Source organism: Antennarius striatus, chromosome 13, assembly GCF_040054535.1.
Source record: "Antennarius striatus isolate MH-2024 chromosome 13, ASM4005453v1, whole genome shotgun sequence".
NCBI classification, from domain to species: domain Eukaryota; kingdom Metazoa; phylum Chordata; class Actinopteri; order Lophiiformes; family Antennariidae; genus Antennarius; species Antennarius striatus.
The window spans coordinates 17,559,643-17,586,378 of record NC_090788.1 but is presented as its reverse complement, the minus strand read 5'-3'; the positions used below and the strand labels follow the sequence as shown (position 1 = coordinate 17,586,378).

Here is a 26,736-nt window from a genome sequence, read left to right as displayed (position 1 = left end):
TGAGAGAAAACTCCATTTCTGCTTGTCTTCTCTTCCTCTGCTCTGCCATTATATCTGTAACCATCTCCTTTCTGCCAATTGTACAGTTCCATGGAGACACACCTTCATTAAACCCATTAAAGTCAGAACTTTATCTGATCTCCTCAGTAAACAACACCTTTTTATTCATTAGCACCTCTTATCTATTCATTATATGCATTTCACATTATAGCAGATGCAAGAAACCATGGCTTACTGATCTGTGATTTAATGTTTATCCCATCATTCATTATGCAGTTAACCTTTTGTAGGGTCGAGTGGGACTGGAGTCTATCTCAGGTGACATTGGGCGAGAGTCCCATATGCAGGTTTATCACACGGCTGACTCATACAGAGAAAAACAAACATTTACACTCAAATTAAAGCCTATGGCAAATTTAGAGTCGCTAATTCTCCTCTGTGACATGTCTTTGGACTGTTGGAGGAAGTTGGAACACCGACAGAAAGCCCCTGAAGTCATGAGGGAGAACACGCTAACCCTATACCAAATGGCCCCAGCTGCAGGATCCAGTCCTAGAAAATATATCTACATTCAAATTACACTGCAGTGGTAAAAAAATAAAAAATCAGAGTATAATTTAATAATCATACATTAAATAATCATACATAATAATAATAATTGTAAATAGTTTTTTCTTTTTAATTAAAAAGCTATGTGTTCTTTTACTGTGTATCGGAAATGTTTTGAAGACTGTTCGAATATTGCATAAAAGTACATTTATCATTTTGTTATATTAACCTTTCATTAATACTTTTTGTGTTGGTATCCTTTGACTCAACACGTGAAATATCAAATATGGCAACAGCAACGGAGGCAATGATAATGCGCCGAGTAAAGACAAAGCACCATAAGCGTATGAACGGTGTTTCATTTTGCATTTTTAATTATTTTAATACATTATTGCTGTGCAATTACAGCTAAACTGGCCCCATCATTTCTGACAGTATTGCTCAGTTTCAGGGGAGTCCATAGCTGCAAGTCTACTTCTGCAACGGAGTGTTGTTCGCCTGTTATTTTGTGGAGGGGGGGTTTGTGATAATACTGAGCTGAAACAAAGTTAAAAAATGACTCCCCTGGGCTCAAAATAACTCACGTTCCAAGTATGAAGAACATCCACTAACAGCGTTCATGCTAGGCCAATTACAGTCAGACAGACAGACAGACAAACAAACTGAGATTCTTCAATCTGAAGTGTGTTTGTCAACTGGGTAACACCAACCTGTGAGGACAGCGCCCCCTGTTGCCCAGCTTGATCAGTGGCCTGGACACGAAGACGGTATGTGTCACGGCTCTCTCTGTCCAGAGATCTTTCCAAAATGACCAACCCAGATAGAGGGTCAATGGAAAAGAACCCACCGACTGAATCCAACAGAGAATAAACCACTGTACGGTTAAGACCTGAAGAACAACACAATGAGAAAAACATGAGTCAGTCTTGTGTAGGAAACATAACTGAAAATAAAAAAACACAGAAGCATGCTTCTCTCAAACAAATCAAGCACCAACATAAAGGACAGAACCTACAGGAACAGGTAGAATTTCTTTGCTCATTACCCTAGCTTGAAATTTTACACAGTCATTGCATGACAGCGTAACATCAGAGCTAACCTTCATCAGCATCGCTGGCTTGTAGCCGGGTTAGTAACGCCTTAGGGGCTGCATTCTCATACACACTAGCCAGGTAATGAGTGGAAGAAAATGAGGGGGCATTGTCATTCACATCCAACAATTTTAGAGAAATGTCAGAGCGGCAGAACAGCCCGCCTCCATCGGTTGCCTGGGCAATGAGTTTGTACGTGGGTGTCATTTCTCGATCCATGACAGTCGCCGTACGCAGCTCACCTGAGGACACAATCACAGAGATGCATAAAGCTGTTGAAAAGACACTTCACAAATAGCATTTAAAACCAAAGGACAATTATCAGCTGAATGTACCAGTGTTTGCATCCATGTAGAAATCTTCAACCCCGATGCCAAACAATGAATACTGAAGCTCAGCGCTGGAGCCTGAGTCAGCATCTGTTGCAGATACTGTCAGGATGCCCTTATTAGTGGGAGTGTCCTCAGGAAAAGAGGCACTATACACGGCCTGACACAACACAAACACACACAAATAAATATCCATGCCCAGAGTGAAAATACACAGTCTGAAAAAAAAAAAAACAAACATCAGAAACGACATTATATTGTTGGGCACTGCATCCATTATTTCTACAGATAGAACGAGCACAACGGAGTTAAGTGCCTTTCTGTGACCCTGTCTCCACTGCCACCAGCGACTGCCACTACAAATGAGGTATGTGACCTCAATGTTTCATCCAGTACAGATGAGCAAAATGGGAATACCACAGTATTATATCAAATTATAGCGCGGCATAATCCATCTTTAAACTCAAAGGTAAAAATTTACGACTAATTTCATTAATTGAAAAATACATTTTCATATTTATTTTATTATTTATATAAGTAGAAAAATCAGTGAAAAAAATTCCAAATCCTAAATGTTAATGAAAAGTCTAGCTGGCATTTGTAGTAGCACTAGCACTATAGTTATAATAATATCTAAATAAATGGTCAGTTATAAATGATATTTATTGTTATTTAACAATCTTTACTATTCTGCTTCCAGCAATAACATAAACTACAGCCAGAAACAGAATTGGAAAGAGTACACACACTTTACAGATATTACTGCTGTAACTGTATGTGTTACTGATTGCGAACATTATTAACACAAAATATTTTTTTGATTTTTTTAATACGATTCCAGAATAACTTCTTTGTGGTTACACCAATGTGACTCGTAAAAAACAGAGAGAATAGAGAGGAGAGGAGGAAGACAGGGAGGATTCGTTTCAAAGATAATTAGTGAAAGTTTAGAGGCAGAATGAGGCTTTAAATTCGAGGACAGAATATTTCTAAATGGGAAAGAATGTTTCTACAATGTTTCTGCAATCCAATTATTTATTTATTTTACTCATTTTTCCACTCACAGATGAGCTTCTGACAAAGTATTCATATTAAATTAAGGATGACTCTGCAGACAGGTAGAAACAAGCATAAAGTTAAAATGACAATTAAAAAAACACAGTTCACCAGCTTTTAGATTGGGGTAGTTTAAAGATTATCTCATATTTTACACTTGATAAGAACATAAAAGTTCAAGGAGAAAGCGCATTAACTGCAATTTAGAAACATAGAGATTAAAATCAGTCTTTGTACGTTTCTTTGCCTGTTATTGTTTAACACATCTTCCTCTTTCCCTGACCTGGTTGCAAATGGGACTGTTGTCATTGGCATCCATGATAGCAACTTCCACCGCAGTTTGAGCAACATACAAGCCGTCGGTGGCTGTGATATTTAGTAGATACCACGCCTGCTGCTCTCGATCTAGCAGACCGCTCACATAGACCTTCCACTCTCCCTGCACCAGAGCAAGACCAAACACGCCCCTTGGGTTTCCACCTGGAGATTAAACACAGGAAGATAAAAATGACAAGACCGCACGCAAAGCAAGTTGTAACGATGCAGTGCAATGGTCGTATTCATTCATAAGATTTAGTACCAGCTTTCTACCAATTAACGCCCTCATGCACACAAACACAAATGATGCGGGAACCCTTTGGCACAATCAATAAACATCTATCATCATAATTACCAGTCTAGAGGTGTAACAGCAATGGCCTTTCAAAGTTTTTGGCCTTTTATTACAATGTTTTCATTAAGCTAATCAGTGCTTTAAATGCCAGAACACAAGGTCAAAATATATCGCCCCTCGTGATTATCAGGCAATGTTTAGTGAATGAACAATATCCAGCTCAGTGTCAAGGTGAGAGGCTTTCTGGAAAGCCCTTAAAGAGCTTTTTATTAGTACAATATGTCTTATTATTACCACTCACATTTATTACTTTGAAATTCCATCTCTTATCTTCTTACTTGAGGTTATGTTTTGACTGCTGTATATGTACCTGCTTGTTTCTTTTACGTTTGGTAGGACGAGGGTCAGAGGACAGATCAGATCTCACTGCATGTTTTTTTTTTTTTTCAGATAAAGAGGTATTTTATCCCTTCATAAAAAATTGTGAAAACCATTGATTTGAGTATTTGTAAATCATTTTTTCCCAGGGAAGGGCTCCACAGTGGGTACCGCTGTCGCTTCACAGCAAGATGGATCCAGGTTTGAGTCCCATTCTGTGTAGAGATTGTATGTTCTTCCCGTGTCTGCGTGGGTTCTTTGGTTTCCTCTCACCTCAAAAACAAGCAGTTTAGGTGAATTGATTGGTTTCAAACTGTCCATAGGTGTGAGTGTGTGCAGTGTATTTAGAAGCTGGTATTTACGTGTTCCGGACCTGGTTAGGATCCAATTAAAAATCTAGTTTCACAAGGTTTGATTTGAAAGACTATTGGGTTTTGATATGATGTCTATTGAGTGCTTTACTAGTTTGAAATATTTTAACAGGGTCCATTTAAATCTGAATTTCCCAGTTAAACTGGTATTCTTGGTTTTAGCAAACATATTGTAGAGGAATGCAATGCCTCATTCGAAATATCATGTATTGCACGACTTTTAATATCAAAATGAAAGCATAATACAAAAAAAAAGTTTTGTCATGTCTGACATTTGGGTCTAAATAAAAAACAAGTCTGACCTTCAATAATAGCAGTACCACATTAGATTAGATCGATTAAAAAACATTATGCAACACGACCTCATATCGCCGCACAAGGGACAAACCTGCACAACAACAGTCTTTTCTGTGTTTTCTCACCAGTGATGTGAAAGCTGATGAGACGGTTCTGATCTGTGCCGTCTCCATCTTTGGTTTTAAGGACGGTCACCACCTCACCAAGGGGATCGCTCTCCTTCACTGCACCCCGGTAAAGCTCCCTCTCAAACTGAGGCGGGTTGTCGTTAACATCTGACACAGTGATGGTTACCACCGTAGTGGAGGAGAGAGACTGAGTCTCCCCCAGATCAGAAGCTATTATTTCAAAGCTGTAGCTGGAGCAGGCTTCATGGTCCATCTGACTCACTGTGGTGATCCAGCCTGTTTTACTGTCAATAGCAACAATGGAAGTTGACGTGATGGGACCATTAAACAGGCGTTCATCTTTTGTCAAGTCCAGGTTGTAGGTGAGCAGAGATCCAAGACTATAGTTTACCTGTAATTTCAAAAAAGAAACATAAATGAAAGTAGCTTTTTTAAGCATCAGAAACTGAAGATACACAGTAAAAAACATGTTTTGCAGCAAACCTCACACAAATAGGATGCACACTTCAGAGTTGTCACATACCTGCCCATTAGAGCCCCAGTCTGGATCAAGAGCACGCACTTGGACTACTCTTGTTCCGATCGGCATGCCCTCCATCACCGTGGTTACATAGGTATTAGTTTCAAACACTGGCTTGTTGTCATTCACATCTAGGATCTGCAAAATGACAGAAATCTTTCCTGAATCTGCCTGAGTCATATGTACTCTGAAAATACAGTGCAATAGGAAATTAACAGCTACGTGTGCATTAAATATATTCATCACATTGTTTTCAAAGAATTTCTGAGTTGAATTTTAAATTTTAAAACATCTCCAGCAATCATTTTAACAGATTTTCATCTATTTTTATTTGCAAATTATTTTGAAATCTTAATAAAAATGCATACTATTTACAAAATACAGCTGTCACAGTGTTTGTTTTTTTAAATAAAGAAATACATGAAGAAAAGTTAATGCGTGTTTAACTGTATCACCAACCTTAACCTCCAGGTCTACTGTAGAGATGGATTCGATCAGATCTCTTCTTGTTGTTGCTGCGACTTTAAAGCGGAAGATGCTGACCTCTTCGTAGTCTAGCGGTTTGGTCAGACGGATCAGACCTGTGTCCCTCTCCACCAGGAAGATCCCTCCCTGATTGCTGTCAGTTGTCTCTCCTCCAACTATCGTGAAGAACCCAGTCTGTCCAGCGCCCATGTACACAGACCCCAAGACTGTTCCTACTGCTGTGTCCTCAGGGATGGTGAAGGAGTACTGCGGTTGGCTGAAGGAAGGAACAAAAGCATCTGGAGGGACGACGTGGATGAAGGCTGAGACTAGAGAGTGTTTGGCTGGAGAGCCACAGTCTGTGGCTTTAACAAAGAATGACAGGACAGTCCCCTGGAGGTGGTCCACCGTGCTTTTGGTCATCATCCAACCACTATCTGGTTCCACCTGGAACCAGCAGAATCACAGTGTTGTTTATGAGGACTTGTAGAGCTTACATTTTTGCTTATTAGTTTAAGAGCCTCATGGTGTTTGGCCAAAGGTTGCGTTTCACCCATCACTCCGAATTGTTTCAATTTGATCGGTTATATGTATATCTACAGTTCAATAAAACCACTGTAAATCCACTGAAATATGGTGGAGGTATCAGTATGCACATAAATGAATTAATATGGGTTTCAATGTATGACATGGTTAATATTATTCATATATGTTTAAAATAAGTATTTATATTTGCTTCTTTTTCTTGAGGGAACTGAAGGCACACGGCCATATAGTCCAAATATCATTCACAGAAGACCATTCTAAATTAGATAGAGAACAAACAGAAAGTACTGACCTCCAGCACATCAACTAGAGAGAGACGGGCCTCACTGTAGAGGGAGTAGATGATCCTCCCGTTAGACCCAGCATCAGGGTCAGAAGCTTGGATCTGTGTGACCAGGGAACCTTTGGCAACATTTGCTCTGATGCTCATACGGTACTCCACAGCTCTGAACCGAGGGGCGTTGTCATTCTCATCTACAAGAACCACCCGCACTGTGCAAAATGATGCACGGCCTGGAATACACAGTATTTGTGGACTCATCAAATACACAGAGGAACAGTTGGATTATTCTAATGGATTATAATATATACAGCATTTCTGATGTGAATAGTTTAAATATGCTGCCATCCTCAGGTATGTGCGATTTTAGATTCCAGAATCTTTGTTTGTGTAAAAAAAAGTATGAGTGGTCACACCTACAGTGATCCATTGTACAGTGATGTTCACAAAATGTTTGATCTGATAACCTTAGAGAAAGTCATACTGGTCAAAATGAAATTGACTTAAGTCAGGGAATCAATTTAAGCCACCGTGGCTAGTAGTAGACGTAATACCTCCACCATCAAGGGCCATTACAGTCAGCACCATGTCCTTGTTGACGGGATTTTCTCTGTCTAATTTCTCAACAGTGGATATGACTCCCTCTGCATCAATGAAGAACTTTGTTTTCCCCAGGTCATTGATGAAGGAGTAGGTGATCTGACCAAACAGACCAGAGTCCTCGTCTGTGGCACGAACCTGGAAATTCCAAATGGAGATTCAGAAAATAGAGTCCAAATGGGTCATTACCTGGTGATATATTACCACTCCTGTAGGAGAATTCCTATGGAAAGTCCTCATGTTGACAGTAAAGGATGAGAAGGCAAACTTACTTGAATGACCTTTGACCCTGGTGGGGAATTTTCTTGGATGTCAGCCAGGTAGAACCTCTGGCTGAACACCGGGCTGTACAGGTTAGCTCCCAGCACACGTACAATCACCTGGGGATCAACGTCATTGTTAAAAATCCATCATACTCATCCTCATGTCTGCTGATGTTTCACTGACACCATCCCAATAAAGAACACTGGTAGATTTGTCAAACATCATCACATCAACACAGCATGAGGCCAAGAAGTGCGAAGGGCAGAATTGTGAGTAGTTGGTGATTGATGTTTTTGAAAGCACTCCGCACTCTCTGACAAAGTACTGTGATGTGTTCATAGATCATGTCAGAAAAAAGGCAGAAGCAAAAGAACAGAGTGGCATGTTATTCCTATAACATATAATGTGGACTATCAGAGGTGTGAGTTACCAGACTCTGACTTGTAATTACCACTAAGAGGCATTTATTTTCAGCTGGCAGCTCATCCACATAATAAATCCGATGTGACATGAACAGATATTAACCTCCAACTGAAGAGCTGCTTAGCAGTCAGTGGTAGAAAACAGCAGTGGAACTTGACAGCTGCGAATGTGTGGAACAAATCTGAAAAAGGGGGTTGCTAAAAAAAAAGAAAAAAAAAAGGCTCGCCTGTTCTGTATAAGCTCTGCTAAAGGTTATAAAAACGCAAATTAGTTGACAGAACAAATTTAAAATTACTAAATTGTTGTCTTACCTGAGCTGTGTTGGTGAAGACTCCATCGGACACAGACACATTAAGATGATACGAGACTTTCATGCCTTGTCGCCTCTTATTAGACAATCTGATCACCCCTGTATCTGGCTCCATCATAAAAGTCATCCTCTCGTTCCCAGAGAGAATGCTGTACCTGAAGGCAAATAAAAGGGGCGCAATGTTGATTAGGTTGATTAGGCCATGTTGATTTTGAGAAAAAACACATTTAAAATGTAGAGAAAATTACATTTTGTTTACCGCAACTAAGAAGTAAATAGAAAAATTGCATTGTAGGGTAATGTGATTTACTGAACATAATGAGAACAACATCTTAGAGAATTGTAGCTGGGTTCAAGTGCGAACAATGGACACAATTTAAATGAGAAAAAAAAAAATCATCTTTTTTTTTCTCACCTCAGACTGTTAGCGTCACAGATGTCAGCGTCTGATGCCTGAACACAGGTCACAAAGTGTCCCCGTGGAGCCAGCTCGCTCACAAAGGCCTCGTACATTGTCTGGCTGAAATTAGGCGGGCTGTCGTTTGTGTCAGTGATGGTCACGGTGACACTAACATCACTGCTGAGAGCAGGATCTCCACTATCTACTGCCCGAACAATGAAGTTGTAGCGCTGAATGAGCTCATAGTCAAGCAGATACGCCATGGAAATCAGTCCGCTGTTACTGTCAATTTGAAAGTAGTCTGAGCTGTTGTAGATGTCAGATAAGATCTGGTAAGTCACATCGGCATTCTTGTCTGAGTCCTGGTCCTGGGCAAAAACCTACAAAGAGAGTGAGATCAAACTTTGCTCTTCTTCATGCATTTTTCAAGAGATGGTCTGATTTGTCGCTTTAGCTACACTCAGCTCACAGAGTCCAAATGAGAAAAAGAAAATGAATTCTTGGGTTTGGCAGAGATAATTTAAAAGTTTGGGCACAAGTACATCTAAACTGACATTGAAATATTTTCAGCATCAATCCTGATCATTTTTTTTCACTCACTTTCTTTCTACTCAATATTTAATAATGTTTAAAATGTCTATGAGATTTTTTTTTTTACACATGCTCAATGTGAAAGGTAAGATCAATTAATCTTTTTTCTATTGTGCTGTGATGCACAACTTTGTGTTGTTTTTTTCAGGTTAGTGCATACAAAGATAATGAGTTTTACACTCACAATGTGTGCATTTAAATGTTTAGTATGTCCTAAATAATACACCGAGGCTTTCTAAATGCTATTCACAGTTCAACAGTTATTGATTTAACATGATAGAAAAACATACAATTAAAAGATTTACATTCAACTTGTGTAATAATAACATATGGGCATTTTACATGTAGTTAACATTGATAGGCCAGACACCCATCCTATCTGATTAATTTGGATTCAAATGTCAGTGCATTCCCAAGCAGCTCAAGTGAACATCAGGCATAATACACACCCATATTCCTTTCTCAGTCCTACTGAATTCAATGTTGCAGAACATATCATAACATATGAGGATAACTGGTTGAATAAACAAAATAAAAAGTTCCAAAACTCCAATACCCCAATTCGCAAGTATATTCTCTGTTCTGCTCTGTCTTAGAGCAGAACTGGTCTTGAGGCACTAAAGGTCAAGAGATTCCTCTGGGAAATTTCTAGGACTATCACACAGTCTTCTCATGAATACATGACTTGACAACCAATGTTCACTCGCAACACTGACGAAGGTAGTCACACGTGTAAACAACCATTCGGAATGAGTAAACACTGGACTGATTCAATAAACAAAGGGACACACACACCCACACACACACACACACACACACCTGTAACACAGTTGTTCCAATCATGGAGTTCTCAGCCAGCACGGACGAGTATGAGATGTTCAGGAACAGCGGTGAGTTGTCGTTCACGTCCAGCACAACGATGTCAACATCAACGTCCGACTTCGCCCCTGTTAGCGTATCCGTGGCCTTCACAGTTAACCGGTAGTATTGCACCGTCTCATAATCTAATGGGTAGATCACGCTGATGATTCCTGTGTCAAAACCAATGTCAAACTGGAATGAAGGGTCTCCATTAGCGATGGTGAAGATGATGCTCTGGCCTTCAGGGCTGGTGGCATTGATGCATAGGACAGAGGTGGAGACGGCCACGTCCTCCCTCACGGTGACTCCGTAGAAGGGTTTGTCAAACACAGGCATGGCTTTATTTACTACAGTAACAGGCAGCTCCACCTCGCTGGACAGAGGGGGGAAGCCACCGTCAGTGGCCACAAGGAGCAGCTTATACTCCGCATTAGAAAAGTCAGCCTCAAAGGATCTCTTTAAGGTCAGCTCTCCTGTCACCGGGTTCACCTGGATGGAAAATAACAGGAGTTTGCTACTACAGAGAACTTGACATTCGTATGACAGATTTAGAACTCAATCCTCAGCCCTGACACCCACAAAAAAACAAAATATTTAAAAGTGGGAAGTTGTAGAGCTCACCTGGAAGTTCCTCTGCTGGTCCTTAAGACTATAAGTGACTTCTCCATTCAGACCATAGTCCAGATCAGTGGCTGACACCTTGAAGATAGTCGATCCTGGTTCGGCTTCCACCTGCACTGCAGCGTAGTAGGGGAGGTTTGCAAACTGTGGAGCGTTGTCGTTCACATCTTCCACCTGGAGAAAGAAGAGGTCCTTTAGTGTGGTCTGACAAAAAGTCCTTCATTCACATTTTGAAACACATGTCCGCACCCACCTGAACTTTTACAGCCACCCTGGACACCTTCAGTATTTCATCTTCTCTGCTCACCTCCACCACCAGCTCATAAATACTTTGCTCCTCTCGGTCAAAGGGCACCCCGGTGGTAAACACTGCCCCGCAGGTCGGCCGGATCGTGAAGCGACTGCCGGGGTTCAACAGGCTGTACTTCAGTGGCTCGTTGAGCTGGTGGCCAACGGTGTTGACGACGGTCACCAAAGTGACGGTGGGTCTGTTCTCTGGAACCGTGGCTGAGTAGAGCGGAAGGATGAAGAGAAGGCCACTATCTACAGCTTCTCGGGCAAGAACTGCGACTAATGCCATGCTGCTGAAACGTCCATCCCATACCTTAAAACAAAGAAGTCTTGTTATGTCTACAGGACAGTGTTTGCACAAGTTGAACATTTCTCAGTTGGGTAGAAAAAGCCTATCAGTGTTGAGATGCTCCAGATGTCACACAAGCTTTTACGATAAGAATTATAATAAGATATTCTCACACGTTTTATAGACTGAACATTTATTGAATTATTTGTAAAAATAGTGCCGAACCGATTGATTTTCCTCCAAGCTAATGAAAGATAAAAAGCTCTGACCTTCACATTAAACTGGTAACGGTCTTTGCTGAGGTTTGGATTGATGACGGTCACAACTCCAGTGTAGCGATCCACAGAGAAGTAATCAATATTGGTGTTCAATAGGGAGTAAACCAGCTGAGGGGTGACCGCATTGTCAGGGTTCACGGTGAGGTCCGAGCTCATATCAGGGTCGTAAGCCTCAACCCTGAGAACCTCAACTCCCACGTAGGTTGGCAGGAGAAGCACTGCCTCATACGTGTCCTGTGATAACTTTGGAGGTGAGTCGTTGATGTTTATCACCTAAGACAGGGAAAACATGTCAACAAACAGGGGGGAAAGTAAGTCAGGATGGGTTTGTTAGAGAACAGAAGCTGACTCATTGTTGTTTGCTTACTTTTATGACCACCTCTGCGGGGCTGTCAGCACTTCTGGGAGGGTGACCACTGTCTCGAACATGAACCCGGAAGGCGAACTCTGAGAATTCCTCGTAGTCCAGACTGGCAATGGTTCTAAAAGTTCAGAAACATTCTAATGAAAAGGAACCCATTCTTTCTAATAAGATAAGATGTTATAGTTTAGAAACTGATGAATTTTTCATCCCCAACAAGAATCACTTGGTGTGATGTCTACATGTTGCCTACCGAATTGATCCAGTCCCGGAGTCCACGCTGAAAAACATACGTGCAGTCTCTTCTAGGATCTGGAACACTAACAAGGCATTGTGATTCTGGTCTCTATCAGTCGCCTGGATCACTAGAGGGTTACCATCACCTCCCAGGACAACACTATTGACTGGAGCGGCCTCACTGATGGTGCCAACATACCTGAGCAAAAAAAAAAAAAAAATAGGACACAAGATACGATTTAAACACAAATCACTTCATGTTTTCCTGAATAAACATCTCTCAACAAATATCAACAGCAAAGACCACAGGTACCTGATTTGCTGAAAGACAGGTGGACTATCATTGACATCCCCGACCTGGATGATTACAGTAGTGCTGGCTTCAACTCTAGCCATGCTCAGGGCATGAACCACTAGAAAGTAGGATGCTGTTTGCTGTTAAAACACAGAAATACAAGAAAAACCTGAAGGTTCTCTGAAAGTGCATACAGTATATGATATATGCATATATACAAATCAGAGCCTTATTTTACAATCCTACTATGATGTATAATTGACAAACCTCAAAGTCAAGCAGTTTACGTGTGCTGATCACACCAGTATGATGGTTGATGAAGAAGCAGTGGTCTTCATTGCCTCTGGTGATGTCATAAATGAGTGCTGAGCGGCTGAGAGCATTAACAGTGGTGACATGAGTACCAATGGTGCTGTTCTCCATTATCTGTAAATACAAAGGTGTTCAAATTTTCACTTTGCTGAGCTTTTGTACAATTTCTTCAGTTAATAAGTTAACCTACTGGATATACGATTTACCACCCATCATCCTTTACAACTTTTCAATTCATTTTTTTTACTGCATTAGGCTCTTCCTTACTAGAGCTCCCCCACACAACTTTAAATTCAGCTCTCTATCTCTTCACCTCAGCTTGATACTCCTTCTGAGAGAATTTGGGGTTGGAGTAGTCGGAGAGCACCAAGGAGATGCGAGCTGAGGCTGTGGCCATTAATGGAGGAAATCCACTGTCTGTGACGCGCACAGTGAGGGTGTAAAAACCCACAGAGGAGAGGTCCAGGTCCCTGGCTATGAAGATAAGGCCCGTGGCATTATCAATTTCAAACAAACCACCAGTGTTACCTGAAGGTAGAAAAGACATTGTTACCGGCAAATAAAACATTTTAAAAGCAGTCACTCTTTAACCAGCACTCAAAAACATAAGCAGTACATTAAAACAACTAAACTTAAAAAGTTTTCAGAAAACATCACACCTGCTTCCAGAGTATAGGTGAGTTGGCCATTAACCCCGTTGTCTTTGTCTAGGGCTGTCACCTGCATTACAGACGTGCCTATGGGAGAAGACTCATAGGCCACAGCATCGTATACAGTGCTGGTGAAATAGGGGATGTTATCATTGGAGTCCTCCACTGCCACAAGAACTCGAGCCAAGTCACGGTTAAATGGAAACTCCTGGTCCTTGACCTGGTGTGAAATGAGAGTTGAATATGAAAAGCATTATAGGAGGGAATTAATGGAAGAAGCAAAGTTTTAAACAAAGAGTTTTTTTTTCAAAGAGTCTGTTCCCTGCAGAAATTACAGTTCTATTTATATGCAGAGATTCTTGATTCTTTTACTATTTAAACATACACTTAAAACTTGGATCCATCCACAGGTTTCACTATCTATGATTCCATATGAAACCAGGGTTATCTTTTCCGCTTGACAGATTTGTTCCAAAAATGTGATTACCTATTCCAATTCATGACAAATACTTATGAGAACACATTTCAAGCAAATCTGTCTATAACTGCTAAATGGCTGCACTTTGGGTTCTCACTATGTCAAGGAAAGAGACAAAAATCATCAATCCAGCCTTTTAATCCATAATTTCCTAAATTCAATGGTTTATTCTTGGAATTTGACCAACTCTTCCACCTTGTAACTTTGTAATGGGTTCTTTCTTGTTACATGCCAAATCTGTCTATTTCTTAATTTCATCAAAATCTGACTTGAATGATAAAAAAAAGCCTATCTTGCAAAATGAAAGTGAAAAAAAAAAAAATCCTGAGATCTGTCCTTTATCTGAATCCAATCCAAAACCTAATGGGCTCTTTGCTGATGTCTACTCCACCCACCCACCAAGTCTCATGAAAATCAATGAAGAAATGTGTGTAATCCTGCTAACAAATAGATGAGTAAACTAACCAAACGTTAAACTGAGGTAATTAAGTTAGGCAGGCACAACTGTCAAGAGAAGTTTCAAACTGAGCACAGGGAACACACACAGACTCCTTTCAACAGCAAAATACACACAGAAACAAACATCTTCCAATCACCATAATAGTGAGGATGTGCTGCGTTCTGGCCTCATAGTCCAACCTGTCTGCGGTGTAGACAACACCGGTACCTGGACTGACCCGGAACAGCCTCATGCTGACTGGGTCTACACTGCCGTAGATGGAGAAGCTCAAACGGGCACGCTCATCCATGTCTGATGCTCTAACCCTCAATAGCTCTGTGTCAACCGGTACATCCTCTGAGACGCTGACATCATAGGCTGGCTGCGAGAAAACTGGGGGATTGTCGTTACTGTCTTGAATTCGAATGAACACCTGAATGACAGAGAGGCAGGAGTGAAATGTTATAAAATAAATATTGGTAAAGCGTCAAACTGTGCTCGGGAGATTAACCTTGGAGCCTTTGCAAAGAGTTTTCTTGGTGTTTGATAAAATATGATGCAGTTTTAGGCTGATGTTGCCAGCTCCATCTTTATGAAATGGATTTTCGTATTCTTTTTGAGTCTTTTCTATGAGTACTGTGAGCAGATTGTGTATACATACAAACATGTGAGCTTTGTAGCAAATTGAATCCCATTAATCTAATGGTATCAAGGATTTTCCTGACAAGGCAGACTTGGTTGGGCAGCCAAAAACAGCAGGAGCCCAACAGTGAAAAGAAGTGAAAACACATTTCATAGCGAGAAACAGATCACTTCAGAAAAAGGGAGAGAGCAAGTACTAAAGAGGCACGAATAATTTCATTTGAAGTGGTTCTGAAGTGTGTAATAAGCCGAGCCAGTGCATTAACACAAAGTGTGTCTACCTGTGCTGTTGCAAAGTTGGTCCCATCTGTCACTTGTACAGTCATGTTATACACAGACTGCACTTCTGCATCCAGAGGTTTGGCCACGACTAAAGTCCCCACCCCCACTTGAAGGTCAAACTGCATGTCAAAGCTCCCTGGAATCACACACAAACGTATACACACATATTAGAGTGCCAGTTTTTTAGTATTCACATCACGTGTTAAACTCAGGTGCACTAACTTATTACTGTGTAATTGTTTTGGCGAGGTGCCCACAATGTGGAGCTGGAGGGGTCTGTGAAAGAAAATGAACTGTAATGCAAGGCAGTGTAGCGCCGTACCCGCTTGGCAGCCTCAGAGCTGTTAACAGCCAGACAAACATCTGTCTTATCACTTCAAAAAACGTAACCCATCTCAAAGATCAAAAACCTGCAGCTGTTTTTTTTTTTTTTTCTTTCCTTACTAAAAGTGATCGTACAGTTTAGAAGCTTAAATGTTTGATTAGCGCTAGGGAGGGGGAATTGATACGTGTTAGGTATTCTGTACCATTCTTCGTCTCTTCCCAGCTTCTCTCTAGAGATATCTGGGAGCTCAAGCTCTTCTCAGCATATGAATAATGATTGGGCATTTTAATACATGACCACTGATGCGTACTGAGTAAGCCATGGTATTAGTTTTTTGTGATTTTTTTTTTTTTTTTTGGAGTGGGGGGGTAACAAAAATGGTGGGTCAATATTACACTACCATCTCAAAGCATCGAGAAAAGCAATCTTTAGCCTTTAAACGAAAAGCAATAGCTTTCCGTTCTTGTGTGCCTCAAGGGCAGATCAGGTTTTAGTATATTTGGTCGTACCAGTTTTCTACAAACAAACAATGCCACAAAATCTTAACAGCTAAGTTATAAAGTGAGTCTGCAGAAGAAATTGTGCAGTAGTCATCAATAATTTACAACTTTACTTTGAAGTTGCTGAAGCTCAGTTGTGGTGGAAATTCCGTGTGTATAGTTTTTATTAATATAACCTTTATAATTCATATACCATATTTCTGTTCAAGTGTATGTCAAGTGTTTCTCACGAAAGTGTTAAAGCTAGCTGTAAACTAGTTTGACCTTCAGCAAGCAAAAGCCATAAATCAGTCTCACGATAGTTCTTCATAGGACTACTACCTCGCTCATACATCAAAAGATGTCACTTTTCTACAGTGACAGGAGATTCCAGGTGTACTTTGTTTAATGGATCTATGGTCTCTGTTATGACAGCCTTCATTTGTTTTATTGTCACTGATGGGCGGGGAATGGGCCGAATCTGCTGAATCTGATTGTAGCTTCATTCTGCAGTCGCTGACGTTAAGAGCCTTTGACATCACCTGTCAGACATCTGTATTAAAACTAAGAGCCCGAAAGAGTTCACAGTATTTTGGAAACTTAAAAAAGCAATGCTATAGAGCAGTTACTATTATTATTTATCAGATGATTAGCCCTCCAGCACATCCTTTCTAACATAGGGTTTCCTTCCAGTGGCTCATGCTGAATACCTCTCTAGAGAGGCATCTAGGAAGCATTCTAATCAAATGATGAACACCTCAGGCGATATTTGTCATTGCGGAGGAACAGTGCCTCCACTCTGAGCCCCTCTCTGAATGACTGACCCCCTCATCTATTCCTAAAAATGAGCCCAGACCCTCTGCACAGGAAGCTCATTTCCACCAAACTGTAAACACAATGTTTTTTGTAAGGTCCATGCCCAAAACACATGAACATAGATGAGGGCAGGAGAGCACGCTGACCAAATCAAGAGCGTCACTTGTGGCCGAGATGCCTCTACATCACAGCAACAAATCACCACAGCAGTGCCCCAATCATTGTTCCGTTTCCTCTCCCCTCACTAGTGAACAAATCCCAGAGATTGTGTGAACTCATCCATATGGGGCAGAAACTCATCCATTACCCTCTTTAAAGAAATTGAATGCTTGGTTTAACTGCCAAACTTTACCTGGTAAACTCAGTGTTATATAACAGATATTAAGCAGTATAAAACATGATATGACTGCAGAAACATCACAACTGATTCAGGTGTTTTATCAAAAAAAGGAGCAGTCTGAGTTAAGAATATTCCGGTTTGAAATGTGATGTGTCACATCTCATAATCATTTACTTTCCAAAGCAGAAGGCTGGTCGCTGACCAAAACAGACCAACCTGCCCTGCCTGAGAAGAGATTAAATAAACGAATGCTGTTTGTGTGGAATCAAGAGAGTATTCTTTTTCAACCTCAGATCAATCAAACCTGCCTTCAGCTGAATAAGGTCCTGCGACTTCACGCTGCATTTTCTAGATTTTTACACATCTGAGCAATATGAGGAAAAGGTGTGGGAAAATTAATTATGACAAGACCTGTTTCAAGTGAGCAGTTTCTCCCACATGCATTCTGAGGAATGTAGAACATTTCTCTGGCGAGGCGTCCGCCTTGATGGTGAGAGAGAGGGGAAAAAAAAGGTTATTAATATTTCCACAGTCAGGGATATCCTTTTGATCACAGGTCTATATCATCTACAATATACAGCAGTCTTTAAAACTCAAATTCTTAAAAAATTTTTACAATTAATTATATTATTGAATGCTGTAAGTTGACTTTTCTTCAGAATATTTAACAGTATGAGAAATGTGATTCTTTCACGGGTGACATTCCAGTTCAATTCTTGAATTTTGAGCAGTTGTGAAATATTAATGAGTTTTTCCCACACAATTACTTCTCTCATATCAACAGTGAAATACAAATGAGACAGCTATACCACTTTTCATTTTCTTTATCTTTAATCTTTGTCTGATTGAAAAAGATCAGCAATTAATTTTTATATTAATATCCTGTTGAGAAGTAATTCCCAATAAGATAGTCACTGATTACCCTTTCACAGATCTGAATCAAAGAGCAAGACCTGTGTAGCTTTAAACAATAAAAGAACCACTATGCCATGAGAACATTCATTTTTCTCACCAACACACGCAAAAGACATTTAATTACTGCCTTTGAAAAAAATAAAACTTATTGAATTTAAATTTGTCTTAGCAATGCTCTTTCCCCTTGTACAATTAATCTCAACACAGAATAATCTTTTGATTTAACAAGCTCATTTATTTGTAATATATTCATCATAATTTAGTCAACCTTCAACAAATATTCAGGAGCGCCACAACAAGGACAAGTAATGAAAACTGAAATATATTAAAGTTACTGTTCAAATGTTGAGGAAAATCATGCAGTTTGAATAAACAAAGGCCTCATTTACAACCTTTTAGTCTGCGTGGTGTGAAAAATATCACTTTCAGTGCTGGTTATTGGATCGCCTCTCAAATCGTTTTCATGACGGACTACCACGCTGTTGATCATGCCAGGTCAATAAAAGTCAAAATACTTCATCCTCTAGAGACTGTTTAATTGACTGGACTAACGAGCGCTAACAAAGTATTTTGAGTTTGAATACATTTTGGTTCTAATTTGAATGAAAAAATACAAGAATAATTTAGTTTGACGTTGCTATTTTTATTAGGTGTCCAAATCCTGAATAAATAATAATGATTAAAAAAAAATACAGGCCTGCCAGTTTCTACTATATGTACATTTTCTTACCGATCACATTGAACCAGACAGGGGTGCTGGACTGGCTGACAGCGACTACTCCCACTGGCTGAGCCACAGCGGCTGTCTCCAAAATAGAGAAATTGTAGTATCTCTGGGTGAACTGTAGGGGGAGAGGCGAGGGCACGGGTTTACGAATCCACTCTACGTGGAGCTTGACGGTAGACCATAATGGACGATCACCACCATCCTCCGCTTTTATCTAACAGAACAACACAGAGAAACCACAAACACAAATGTTTAGTAAACTGGAAAACCCTTGCAAAACGGCCAAACAATGATATACCGTCCATCCATCCATCTTCTACCCGCTTCATCCACTGACGCTTGTCACAGGGGGATGGAGCCTATCCCAGCTGGCTTAGGGCATGGGGTGGGGGGGAAACTCCGGGAGTGACGCCAGGGCACCGCGGAGTCACACAGAGACAGACAAACACTCACGCACACACTCACACCTACGGTCAATTTTGGACTGGCCAATTGACCTGAACCGTTTGTTTTTGGAGGTGGAAGGAACCCAGAAAAACCAGAGAGAACCCACAATGTAAAAATAATTCAAGCATGAAAAGACCAAATTTAATAGAAATTGATCAATGGTGAGCATCATCCTAAATAACCCCACTAAATCTTCAAAATCAAACCTGGACAAACCTTTATGAAATTATAAAATATGCATGAATGTTCTAAAATATGGCAACTTAAGTGTTGCTCATTTGAGACCAAAGCCATAAGCCAAATACATACATTATTTAAACCATTAGTTGCTGAGAGAATGGCGGTGAGCCAAAAATGTCAACACTTGGTTTAGTGTTTTTCTTTTTCTTGAAATACCAACCAACACAAGAAAAGCCTGTTAAACAATTCAGCTATTTGGGAAAATAATAGTGTACAAAAGGCAAGAAAAATGAATCAGCTGTTGGACGACGGGTGCACACAGCTTCAATCTGTCCAGCCTGGAATTATTTTAAGTGGGAGAAATACAGCCAGGAAACTCCACCAACTTTGCACTTTGGAGTTTAATGATCCTGGCAGAAGAAAAGTAAGATATGTGCATAATGAAACGTGATCAGTGAGTTACACTGTTCATTTGTAACTCAACACACAATGGAAAAGCTGCGCTGAAAAGGGTTAAGATGTGTTGTGGCTGGAAGATGTTTTCCACTCATCCCAAGTAACAGTAACTTTCAAATTCAAATTCAAAATGTACATTTTTTTTTAATGGTTTCAGTGTTGTGTTGGTCTGCTCTAAGTAGACATCATTCAGTAGTTTAGAACAAACGGCAGTTAAATAAAAAATTTGAACTCCCTGGTCTGTGAAACTCACAGTGAGGACATCATAGCTTCCTGCTGTCACCATCTTCTTTGACGACACCAAAGCAGTCCTGGGGTCAATGCTGAACTTCTCATTGTCATTCCCATCGATGATGCTGTAGGTGATGTTGCCATTGGCACCGAGGTCCCGGTCATAAGCGAACACCCGGTAGACCGGTTCTCCACGCTTGTTGCGGTCTCGTTCGATCAGGCTGATGCGATACGTGACCTCTGGGAAAGTAGGTGGGTTGTCGTTCTCGTCTTCAATGTGAACTATGACCCACACGGTGGACTGGCGGGTGGTCACCGGGCCGTCTATAACTGTTACCTGAGACCAGCAGACAAAGGTGTGATTGCACAAACAATATCAACACACGGTGGGAAGTGGACGAATGTTCCTATTTGTGTGGGATTACATTTCTGTATACATTTATTAAAGTATTTTCAATCCCCCCCTGCCTGGCTGCTGCTGCCATGTGGGGCTGAGCTCACAGGAAATTTCTTTGTATTATCGATCCCTGTAGACAGAGGCAGAGGTCTGATCGCCAATCAATTGGATCAGATCAGGCTTCACACATTGGCTGCCAGCCTGTTTGCTCACCAGACTATTAATTACTAGCAGGCAGAATAGACTGGCAGGTGGAACAGTGGGTGGCATGCAAGGGCTGGCATTCCAACTGAAATCAAAGGAGAGGAGAGGACAGGACAGTTTTGAGACAAACTGACTGCGATTTTTAAAGTCCTTTCGCGTGCAAATTTTAAAATGTTAGTTGCAGTTTGAGGCAAGTTCTTGCTACTTTCATCTTATAGTGTTGTCATACAGGGAGTTCTTATTGAGGTCTGAGTTGAAGAAGGCAGTAAAAAGAGTTATTGAGTTTACAGAAGTCAATCGGCAAGAGAGAAACGAATACAAAACTGTAATATTGTAGGTCAACTGTGGGTTGTTTCAGTCAATTTTGTAGGAGGGCAAAGTGCGTCTAGATCCAGCAGCATTTGATAAGCTAAAGAAAAAAAGAGAAACAGTCTGGAGAAGTAGAAGTTTTCTCGTGTCTCCAAAGTGAAGATTCTCTGATTATCGGGCTCATCTGCATGCAGAGCAGCAGAAGCAACAGGAATGGTAATCACAGAGCTATCTGTATGCCCACTGTCTGTGCTTATCAAATGCTGGGCACAGCGACTCCTCTCCTCCCTGTTCCCGTCCTGAGCTGAGAAGATAACCAATGATGAATGATTACTTTGAGAAAATCCTAAACCTGAGGCCCAAAACTACGAACATTCATCACTGTTTATGGAGCCTTGAGGACCTGCCAAGGTTGTCCTCTACCCTGTCTCTGTTAATAGTGGGATGTGGCAGGTGGAAGGGCCAGATAAATAATAATAATATGAAGCCATAAACAACGTTCACGATTTTCTGTACCTCTAAGAAATGCTCCGCCTGTTGCTCCCTGTCCAGTTTCCTTGTGGTTGTCGTAATTAGCCCTAAAATATAAAAGAGCAATATTAAAAAACAAAAAAAACACAAACTCGTTCATTGATATTAAGAAGTCTATGCTGCAGCTGAAGTTTCTTTATAGTTTAATGCGAATACAACGCTCAAAAAATAACAGGGCTGTGTCTAATGATTATTTTCCCTCTGGATTACTCATAGGATTTCTTCCACAATTAACCAGATTATCATTTCGTCAAGAAAATGTCAAGTAAAAGGGATAAAATGCTCATCCCAATTTCCCAGATCCCAAAGCAACATTTTCAAGTGGATTATTTTCGTCAACCAACTGCCCAATGGCCAAAGACTCTTTATTTACTATCAGACACGAGAAAAGACAATAAAAGCAAAAGAAAGGCAGCAAATCCTTAGATTTAAAATCCTGAAGCTAAACACGTGTTTGACATTTTAATGTCTTTAACATTCGGGGAAAACAATTTCTAACTAAAAGAATGATAGAAAAACACAAACTGCAACAACAAATATACACAGCAGCTTAACAAGGGATGATGAATAAGTTCATATGGTGTTCTGTGGCTGAGGGTCATTCATGTGGACCACGTATAACCAGAGCAGAGAGGGGGAAAAAAGCAATATTATTGACAAAAGCTTTGACTGAATCAACTCATTCAGATGATGTGTGACACTTTGACAAATGGAGATCACTGATAATGACAACGTTTAATATGCATGATGTTTTTCTTTCTCACTTTAATGAGTGTTTTAATGACTTTGATTGTTTCCTTATTGGTGATGACACACACACACACACACACACACACACACCTCACTTTTTATGACAATCAATAAATCCTATGTTTTCGCTCATGAATTTAACAAACCATAAGGCTAATCTATGAAATGATTCAAACTATTATATCAACAACAATGTAACCCTAATTCTATTTTCCAAAGACTACGATTGTTGTGCATATTCTCTGTATAAAATTTTCTGTCTTTAAGAGCCTCCAAACACACAAAAATAGCCTGACTCCTGCCTGGATTCACAAAATAATGTGCAAAGTTATGAACAAAAGACATGAAAATTAGTTTTCTCCTTTAGCTTTTGGATGAGTTGCGTCTAAATGTAACTGGAGAGGCAACGATACACATCATCAGTACATCAATTCTGTGAGAATATTAAATGTTACGAGTTCACTGAAGGTGACAATGTGATTGTTTTAGTGTGATGAAGCACTGCAGTGAAGTGGGATTATTTTGGATGTTTAAATAATTTCTAATCAACAATCAGTAGGCAGACTAATGGTGCACACACACTCGTGCTTATGCATATCACAGTGTCACCTTGAGCCTGCTATGCAGGCTAACTTCAATTAAGCAAATTAGGAGTAAATCTAGAGCAGCGGTCACAGGCTGTAGGAGAGAGACTGGAGGGGGGGGGGGCTTGTTCAGCAGAACACAGCACGGGTACCAATGCTGATAAAAATCAATGATCTACAGCTCACAGCACATCTGCAGTTGGACAATCCTCCATTTTAATTGGACAAGGGAAAAAATAAATGAAAAATCACACCCACATCTTAGCACAAATGCATAAAACGGTCCAGTGACCTGCTTAAAATCTATAAACTTCATCGTTTTATAGCCCCCTTCTAAGCCGTTTAAGAGGAATAGTTCTGATACACTTTTAAACGCTGCAACAATAAAAACGTAAACTTGAATTTTTTTGAAAATCCCCACCATTGGTTCATAGTTATTGACTGACTTGTGTGCAACTGCTGCTTTGACATCGCAGTGAACAAAACATACACAATCTGATTGTAGATTGAAAAAAGTAACACATTCATCATGACTCCATGGCAACACTCCATCTAACACCCTGTGTCAACACTCATCTGTTCTGTAGTCACCCCAAAGGAGTCTCACACTCTCTGAGACAAGCAGACAGCCCTGTAAGCTGTCATAGCGCATTTACACACTTTGTGTTCATTTAGAGTTTTGCACTGATATGTTCTGTGAATTGTTGCAGGATCTCAGACCTGTCAAAGTGAGACTGAACTTGAAAAATACATTACTTTGAAACACCATAAACCTTGTTTTGAAAAATAATTTGAAACTTGTCGGGTTTGCCAATTGTTGAGGTCATCATGTGGCTGGCAGCTGCTTCATGAATCAACCGGGTCTTGTTTATTTATCTGTCCAATGAAATCATTCCGGTACATGGAAAGACTGGGTAAACAGTGAGGAGAGATTCTTGAATGCATCTCTTGGTTATGCATTTCTCATTACACAAATAACAGGAGGGCAATGCCAGTCATGTCATTGTGAGACCTGTGCATTCTAATTCACTCTTTGTGACTGTGTCTTTCTAAAATTGCAGAATATTCACAAATCATTTGAACATTATTTATTGTGCTTCCGCAAGTTGCTGGAAGCTAATTTGATGTCAGATCCATAAGAATAAAGATCAAATGAAATAATAAAAAACAATTTCCCTGTATTGGAATGGAACAATATCAGTATGAACGCTCCTGTATGCAGTTAATTACTAACATATAAAATAATGCAAATCTAGAGAAAGGCAGATGACAGGGCTCAGATGGCCAAATATTTTCCCCTGAGACATAGAAAAACACACTAACACACACATAGGTACAAATTAAAATAATGTCTGTCGAGATCCACGCAGAGATATGAATCCACTAAAACCTCACAGAGCATCATCATCTGCATCTGCCTTTCTAACCCACTTTGAATAAACTGCCAGACAGACATTGTCTCTGTCACACATGTGATTCACTTATGCAGCTGCCGCGTGTGTGAACAGTACATGATGACCATTCATTGTCATTCTGCAATTGAATTAATGGATTAGGCAAATCAGCAACACAGGCTGATTATTAATATATTATTATACTTTAATCTCATATGGTCAAAAGAAAATGTGAGAAGTTCATGTTAATGATCGTCTGAGAATCAATCTGTCTTGAGATCAATATCAGCAGTTTCATCCCAGATCAGTCTTTACAAAGGAAGAGAAATGGAACAACTCACTTCAAACAGAGTGAAACTGCAGCAGTATATCTTCAGGGTATTCCCTCTAACACAAGCTTGATAACTGGTATTTGGTGTGTTTCACAGGAACTGTCGGTATTTGATCTTGGCATTGACATTTCTTTGAATGAGAATAAAGGTCTCTGTTGGAGCTGAAATATTCTTCTTGTCACACTTACAAAATCTACCGCAGTCTTGAAATTTCCTTTTTTTTTTGTCAGGATCTGAATAAATATTTCACCTCTTCGATAATTATTTAATGGTGGCTGGGAGGACAGCTTCTTCTGAGTTTGGCAAATCTCAAACTTGGCAGCAAAAACCACAATATATCTGAATTTATGCGCTTTAGTGGTGTTTATTTTTGTTATGTTGGTTTTTGTGGTACATTAAAGAGGACTGTGAGAAGAACTGCAGCAAGACAGCCTCTCAGATCCTGATTGTGAGCTCAGAAATGATGTTCAGTCTTAATGTTGTCAGCTGGCATTCTGTGCAAATCATGTGTATAAGTGTGTGAATTTCTTTAGAAAAATACTACTAGTACTACTCCTAATAATAATAATAAATAAATAAAATAAATAAATAAATAAATAAATAATAATAATAATAATAATAATAATAATAATAATAATAATAATAATAATAATAATAATAATAATAATAATAATAATAATAATGGACAAATCATTCTATAAAAAACGTTTACAGACTTCAAAAAGATAAAAAACTGAGAAATTATTCAAATAAGAAACTGCTTTTCAAACATTCAGGCTTCAGTTTCTCATACTGTACTTTCCTACAGGCTTAAAAGAGGTAATGAGGGTATACAATATGCTGAACGAAATTCTGTTTACAAAAAAATCAGACCCTTCAAGAACCGTCTTAATGCCATAGTCCCTTTAAACACAAGCAACGGCTCGTGAAATCTTCAGACATTCTATAATCGTCTAAAAGGCATGTTTCCAGTCATACTGTGACATATTGCAAAATGCCTGCAAATAAATTCGTTGGCCCTCCTTCAGGGAAAGGGAAAATAGGGCATAGGAAACTGCTTTGAATGTAAATTGCTTCATCATAAGAAGATATTCATGCTCACTAGCGTAATAAAAAAACCTAAGTACACTAATTTTCTCAAGTGTGTTAGAAATAGTTATCCACCCTGAAGACTGAAAGCACAGTAAAGAGTGCGCTGATGATCATCTGTGTGTTGGTGTCCTTGATGTTCAACTGAGTGGGAACAAATATGCTGTGGGGCAACAGAAGCTTTTACTGGAAGAACATGTGGTAGGAGGGGCGCGATGAAAGGGTATTTCAATCATTTCAGACACAAAGAGGTCGGAGTGCGGTAGGCGTAATTATTTTGTTGTTGATAAGGATACATTACTAATTATGCCATTAGACAAATTTTACTACCAATTATGTAACAGAGGCATTTTCATTATTTAAAGTTCTGCATCTGTGTGTGAGTCTCACCTGTTTTTGGGTTGATGAAGAAGAAATTTTGTGGGTTGCCGGCAGTGATGCGATAACTCAGACGCCGGGGAGTGGCAGTGAGGTCAGGGTCCTGTGCTTGGATACGGATGACTGGTACATCCTTTGGAGAATTCTCCATGACAGTTGGGTGGTAGATGGGATCTGAGGTGAGGGGAGCATTATCATTGACGTCCTCTACCTGAGAGCAAAAGACAGGAGAGGACAAAGAAGAGGATTAGGGGAAAGACTACAGTGTTTGCATTGTAACAGTTTTATCTGATTAAAATATGACATGACAATGAATGTGTTGAAATCATAAATGCACGTATGGTAACTACGGATTTAATTATGTTTATTAATCAACAACTTGTGAAGCATAGTGTGGACTGAGTTTCGGTAGATCTGCTATCAATCACAGAATGGAAATTTATTCACCAGAAAATGTCACAGATGTCACACTTTAAATGTGCTGCAAATTAATCTTCCTTCTTACAGCATAGATTTAGTATATTTATGGTAAACAGAGTGTTGATTGAATGTTTGCTGAAGGCACTAAAAGCCAGGATGGTTCAGGCGCTGAAGGAGGAGCACCT

At 39.9% G+C, this 26,736-nt stretch overlaps 1 protein-coding gene across 1 annotated transcript in view; it reads right to left on the bottom strand.

The window, feature by feature from the left end:
- Positions 1-26,736, bottom strand: part of LOC137606145 (protocadherin Fat 3) — a 59,622-nt gene that overhangs the window by 21,350 nt on the left and 11,536 nt on the right. The window contains exons 5-33 of the mRNA XM_068331249.1: positions 26,144-26,342; positions 21,590-21,651; positions 20,186-20,500; positions 18,853-19,063; positions 17,619-17,690; positions 15,247-15,383; positions 14,481-14,756; positions 13,416-13,626; positions 13,070-13,284; positions 12,712-12,870; positions 12,463-12,584; positions 12,166-12,348; positions 11,919-12,033; positions 11,543-11,824; positions 10,947-11,297; positions 10,694-10,867; positions 10,031-10,561; positions 8,636-9,000; positions 8,222-8,375; positions 7,496-7,603; positions 7,178-7,361; positions 6,636-6,856; positions 5,792-6,244; positions 5,336-5,470; positions 4,810-5,203; positions 3,309-3,505; positions 1,976-2,129; positions 1,649-1,882; positions 1,260-1,438 (exon numbers count right to left, since the gene is read on the bottom strand). Of these exons, the coding sequence (XP_068187350.1) occupies positions 1,260-1,438; positions 1,649-1,882; positions 1,976-2,129; positions 3,309-3,505; positions 4,810-5,203; positions 5,336-5,470; positions 5,792-6,244; positions 6,636-6,856; positions 7,178-7,361; positions 7,496-7,603; positions 8,222-8,375; positions 8,636-9,000; positions 10,031-10,561; positions 10,694-10,867; positions 10,947-11,297; positions 11,543-11,824; positions 11,919-12,033; positions 12,166-12,348; positions 12,463-12,584; positions 12,712-12,870; positions 13,070-13,284; positions 13,416-13,626; positions 14,481-14,756; positions 15,247-15,383; positions 17,619-17,690; positions 18,853-19,063; positions 20,186-20,500; positions 21,590-21,651; positions 26,144-26,342 (6,393 nt within the window). The remainder of the gene's footprint in view (positions 1-1,259; positions 1,439-1,648; positions 1,883-1,975; positions 2,130-3,308; positions 3,506-4,809; positions 5,204-5,335; positions 5,471-5,791; positions 6,245-6,635; positions 6,857-7,177; positions 7,362-7,495; positions 7,604-8,221; positions 8,376-8,635; positions 9,001-10,030; positions 10,562-10,693; positions 10,868-10,946; positions 11,298-11,542; positions 11,825-11,918; positions 12,034-12,165; positions 12,349-12,462; positions 12,585-12,711; positions 12,871-13,069; positions 13,285-13,415; positions 13,627-14,480; positions 14,757-15,246; positions 15,384-17,618; positions 17,691-18,852; positions 19,064-20,185; positions 20,501-21,589; positions 21,652-26,143; positions 26,343-26,736) is intronic.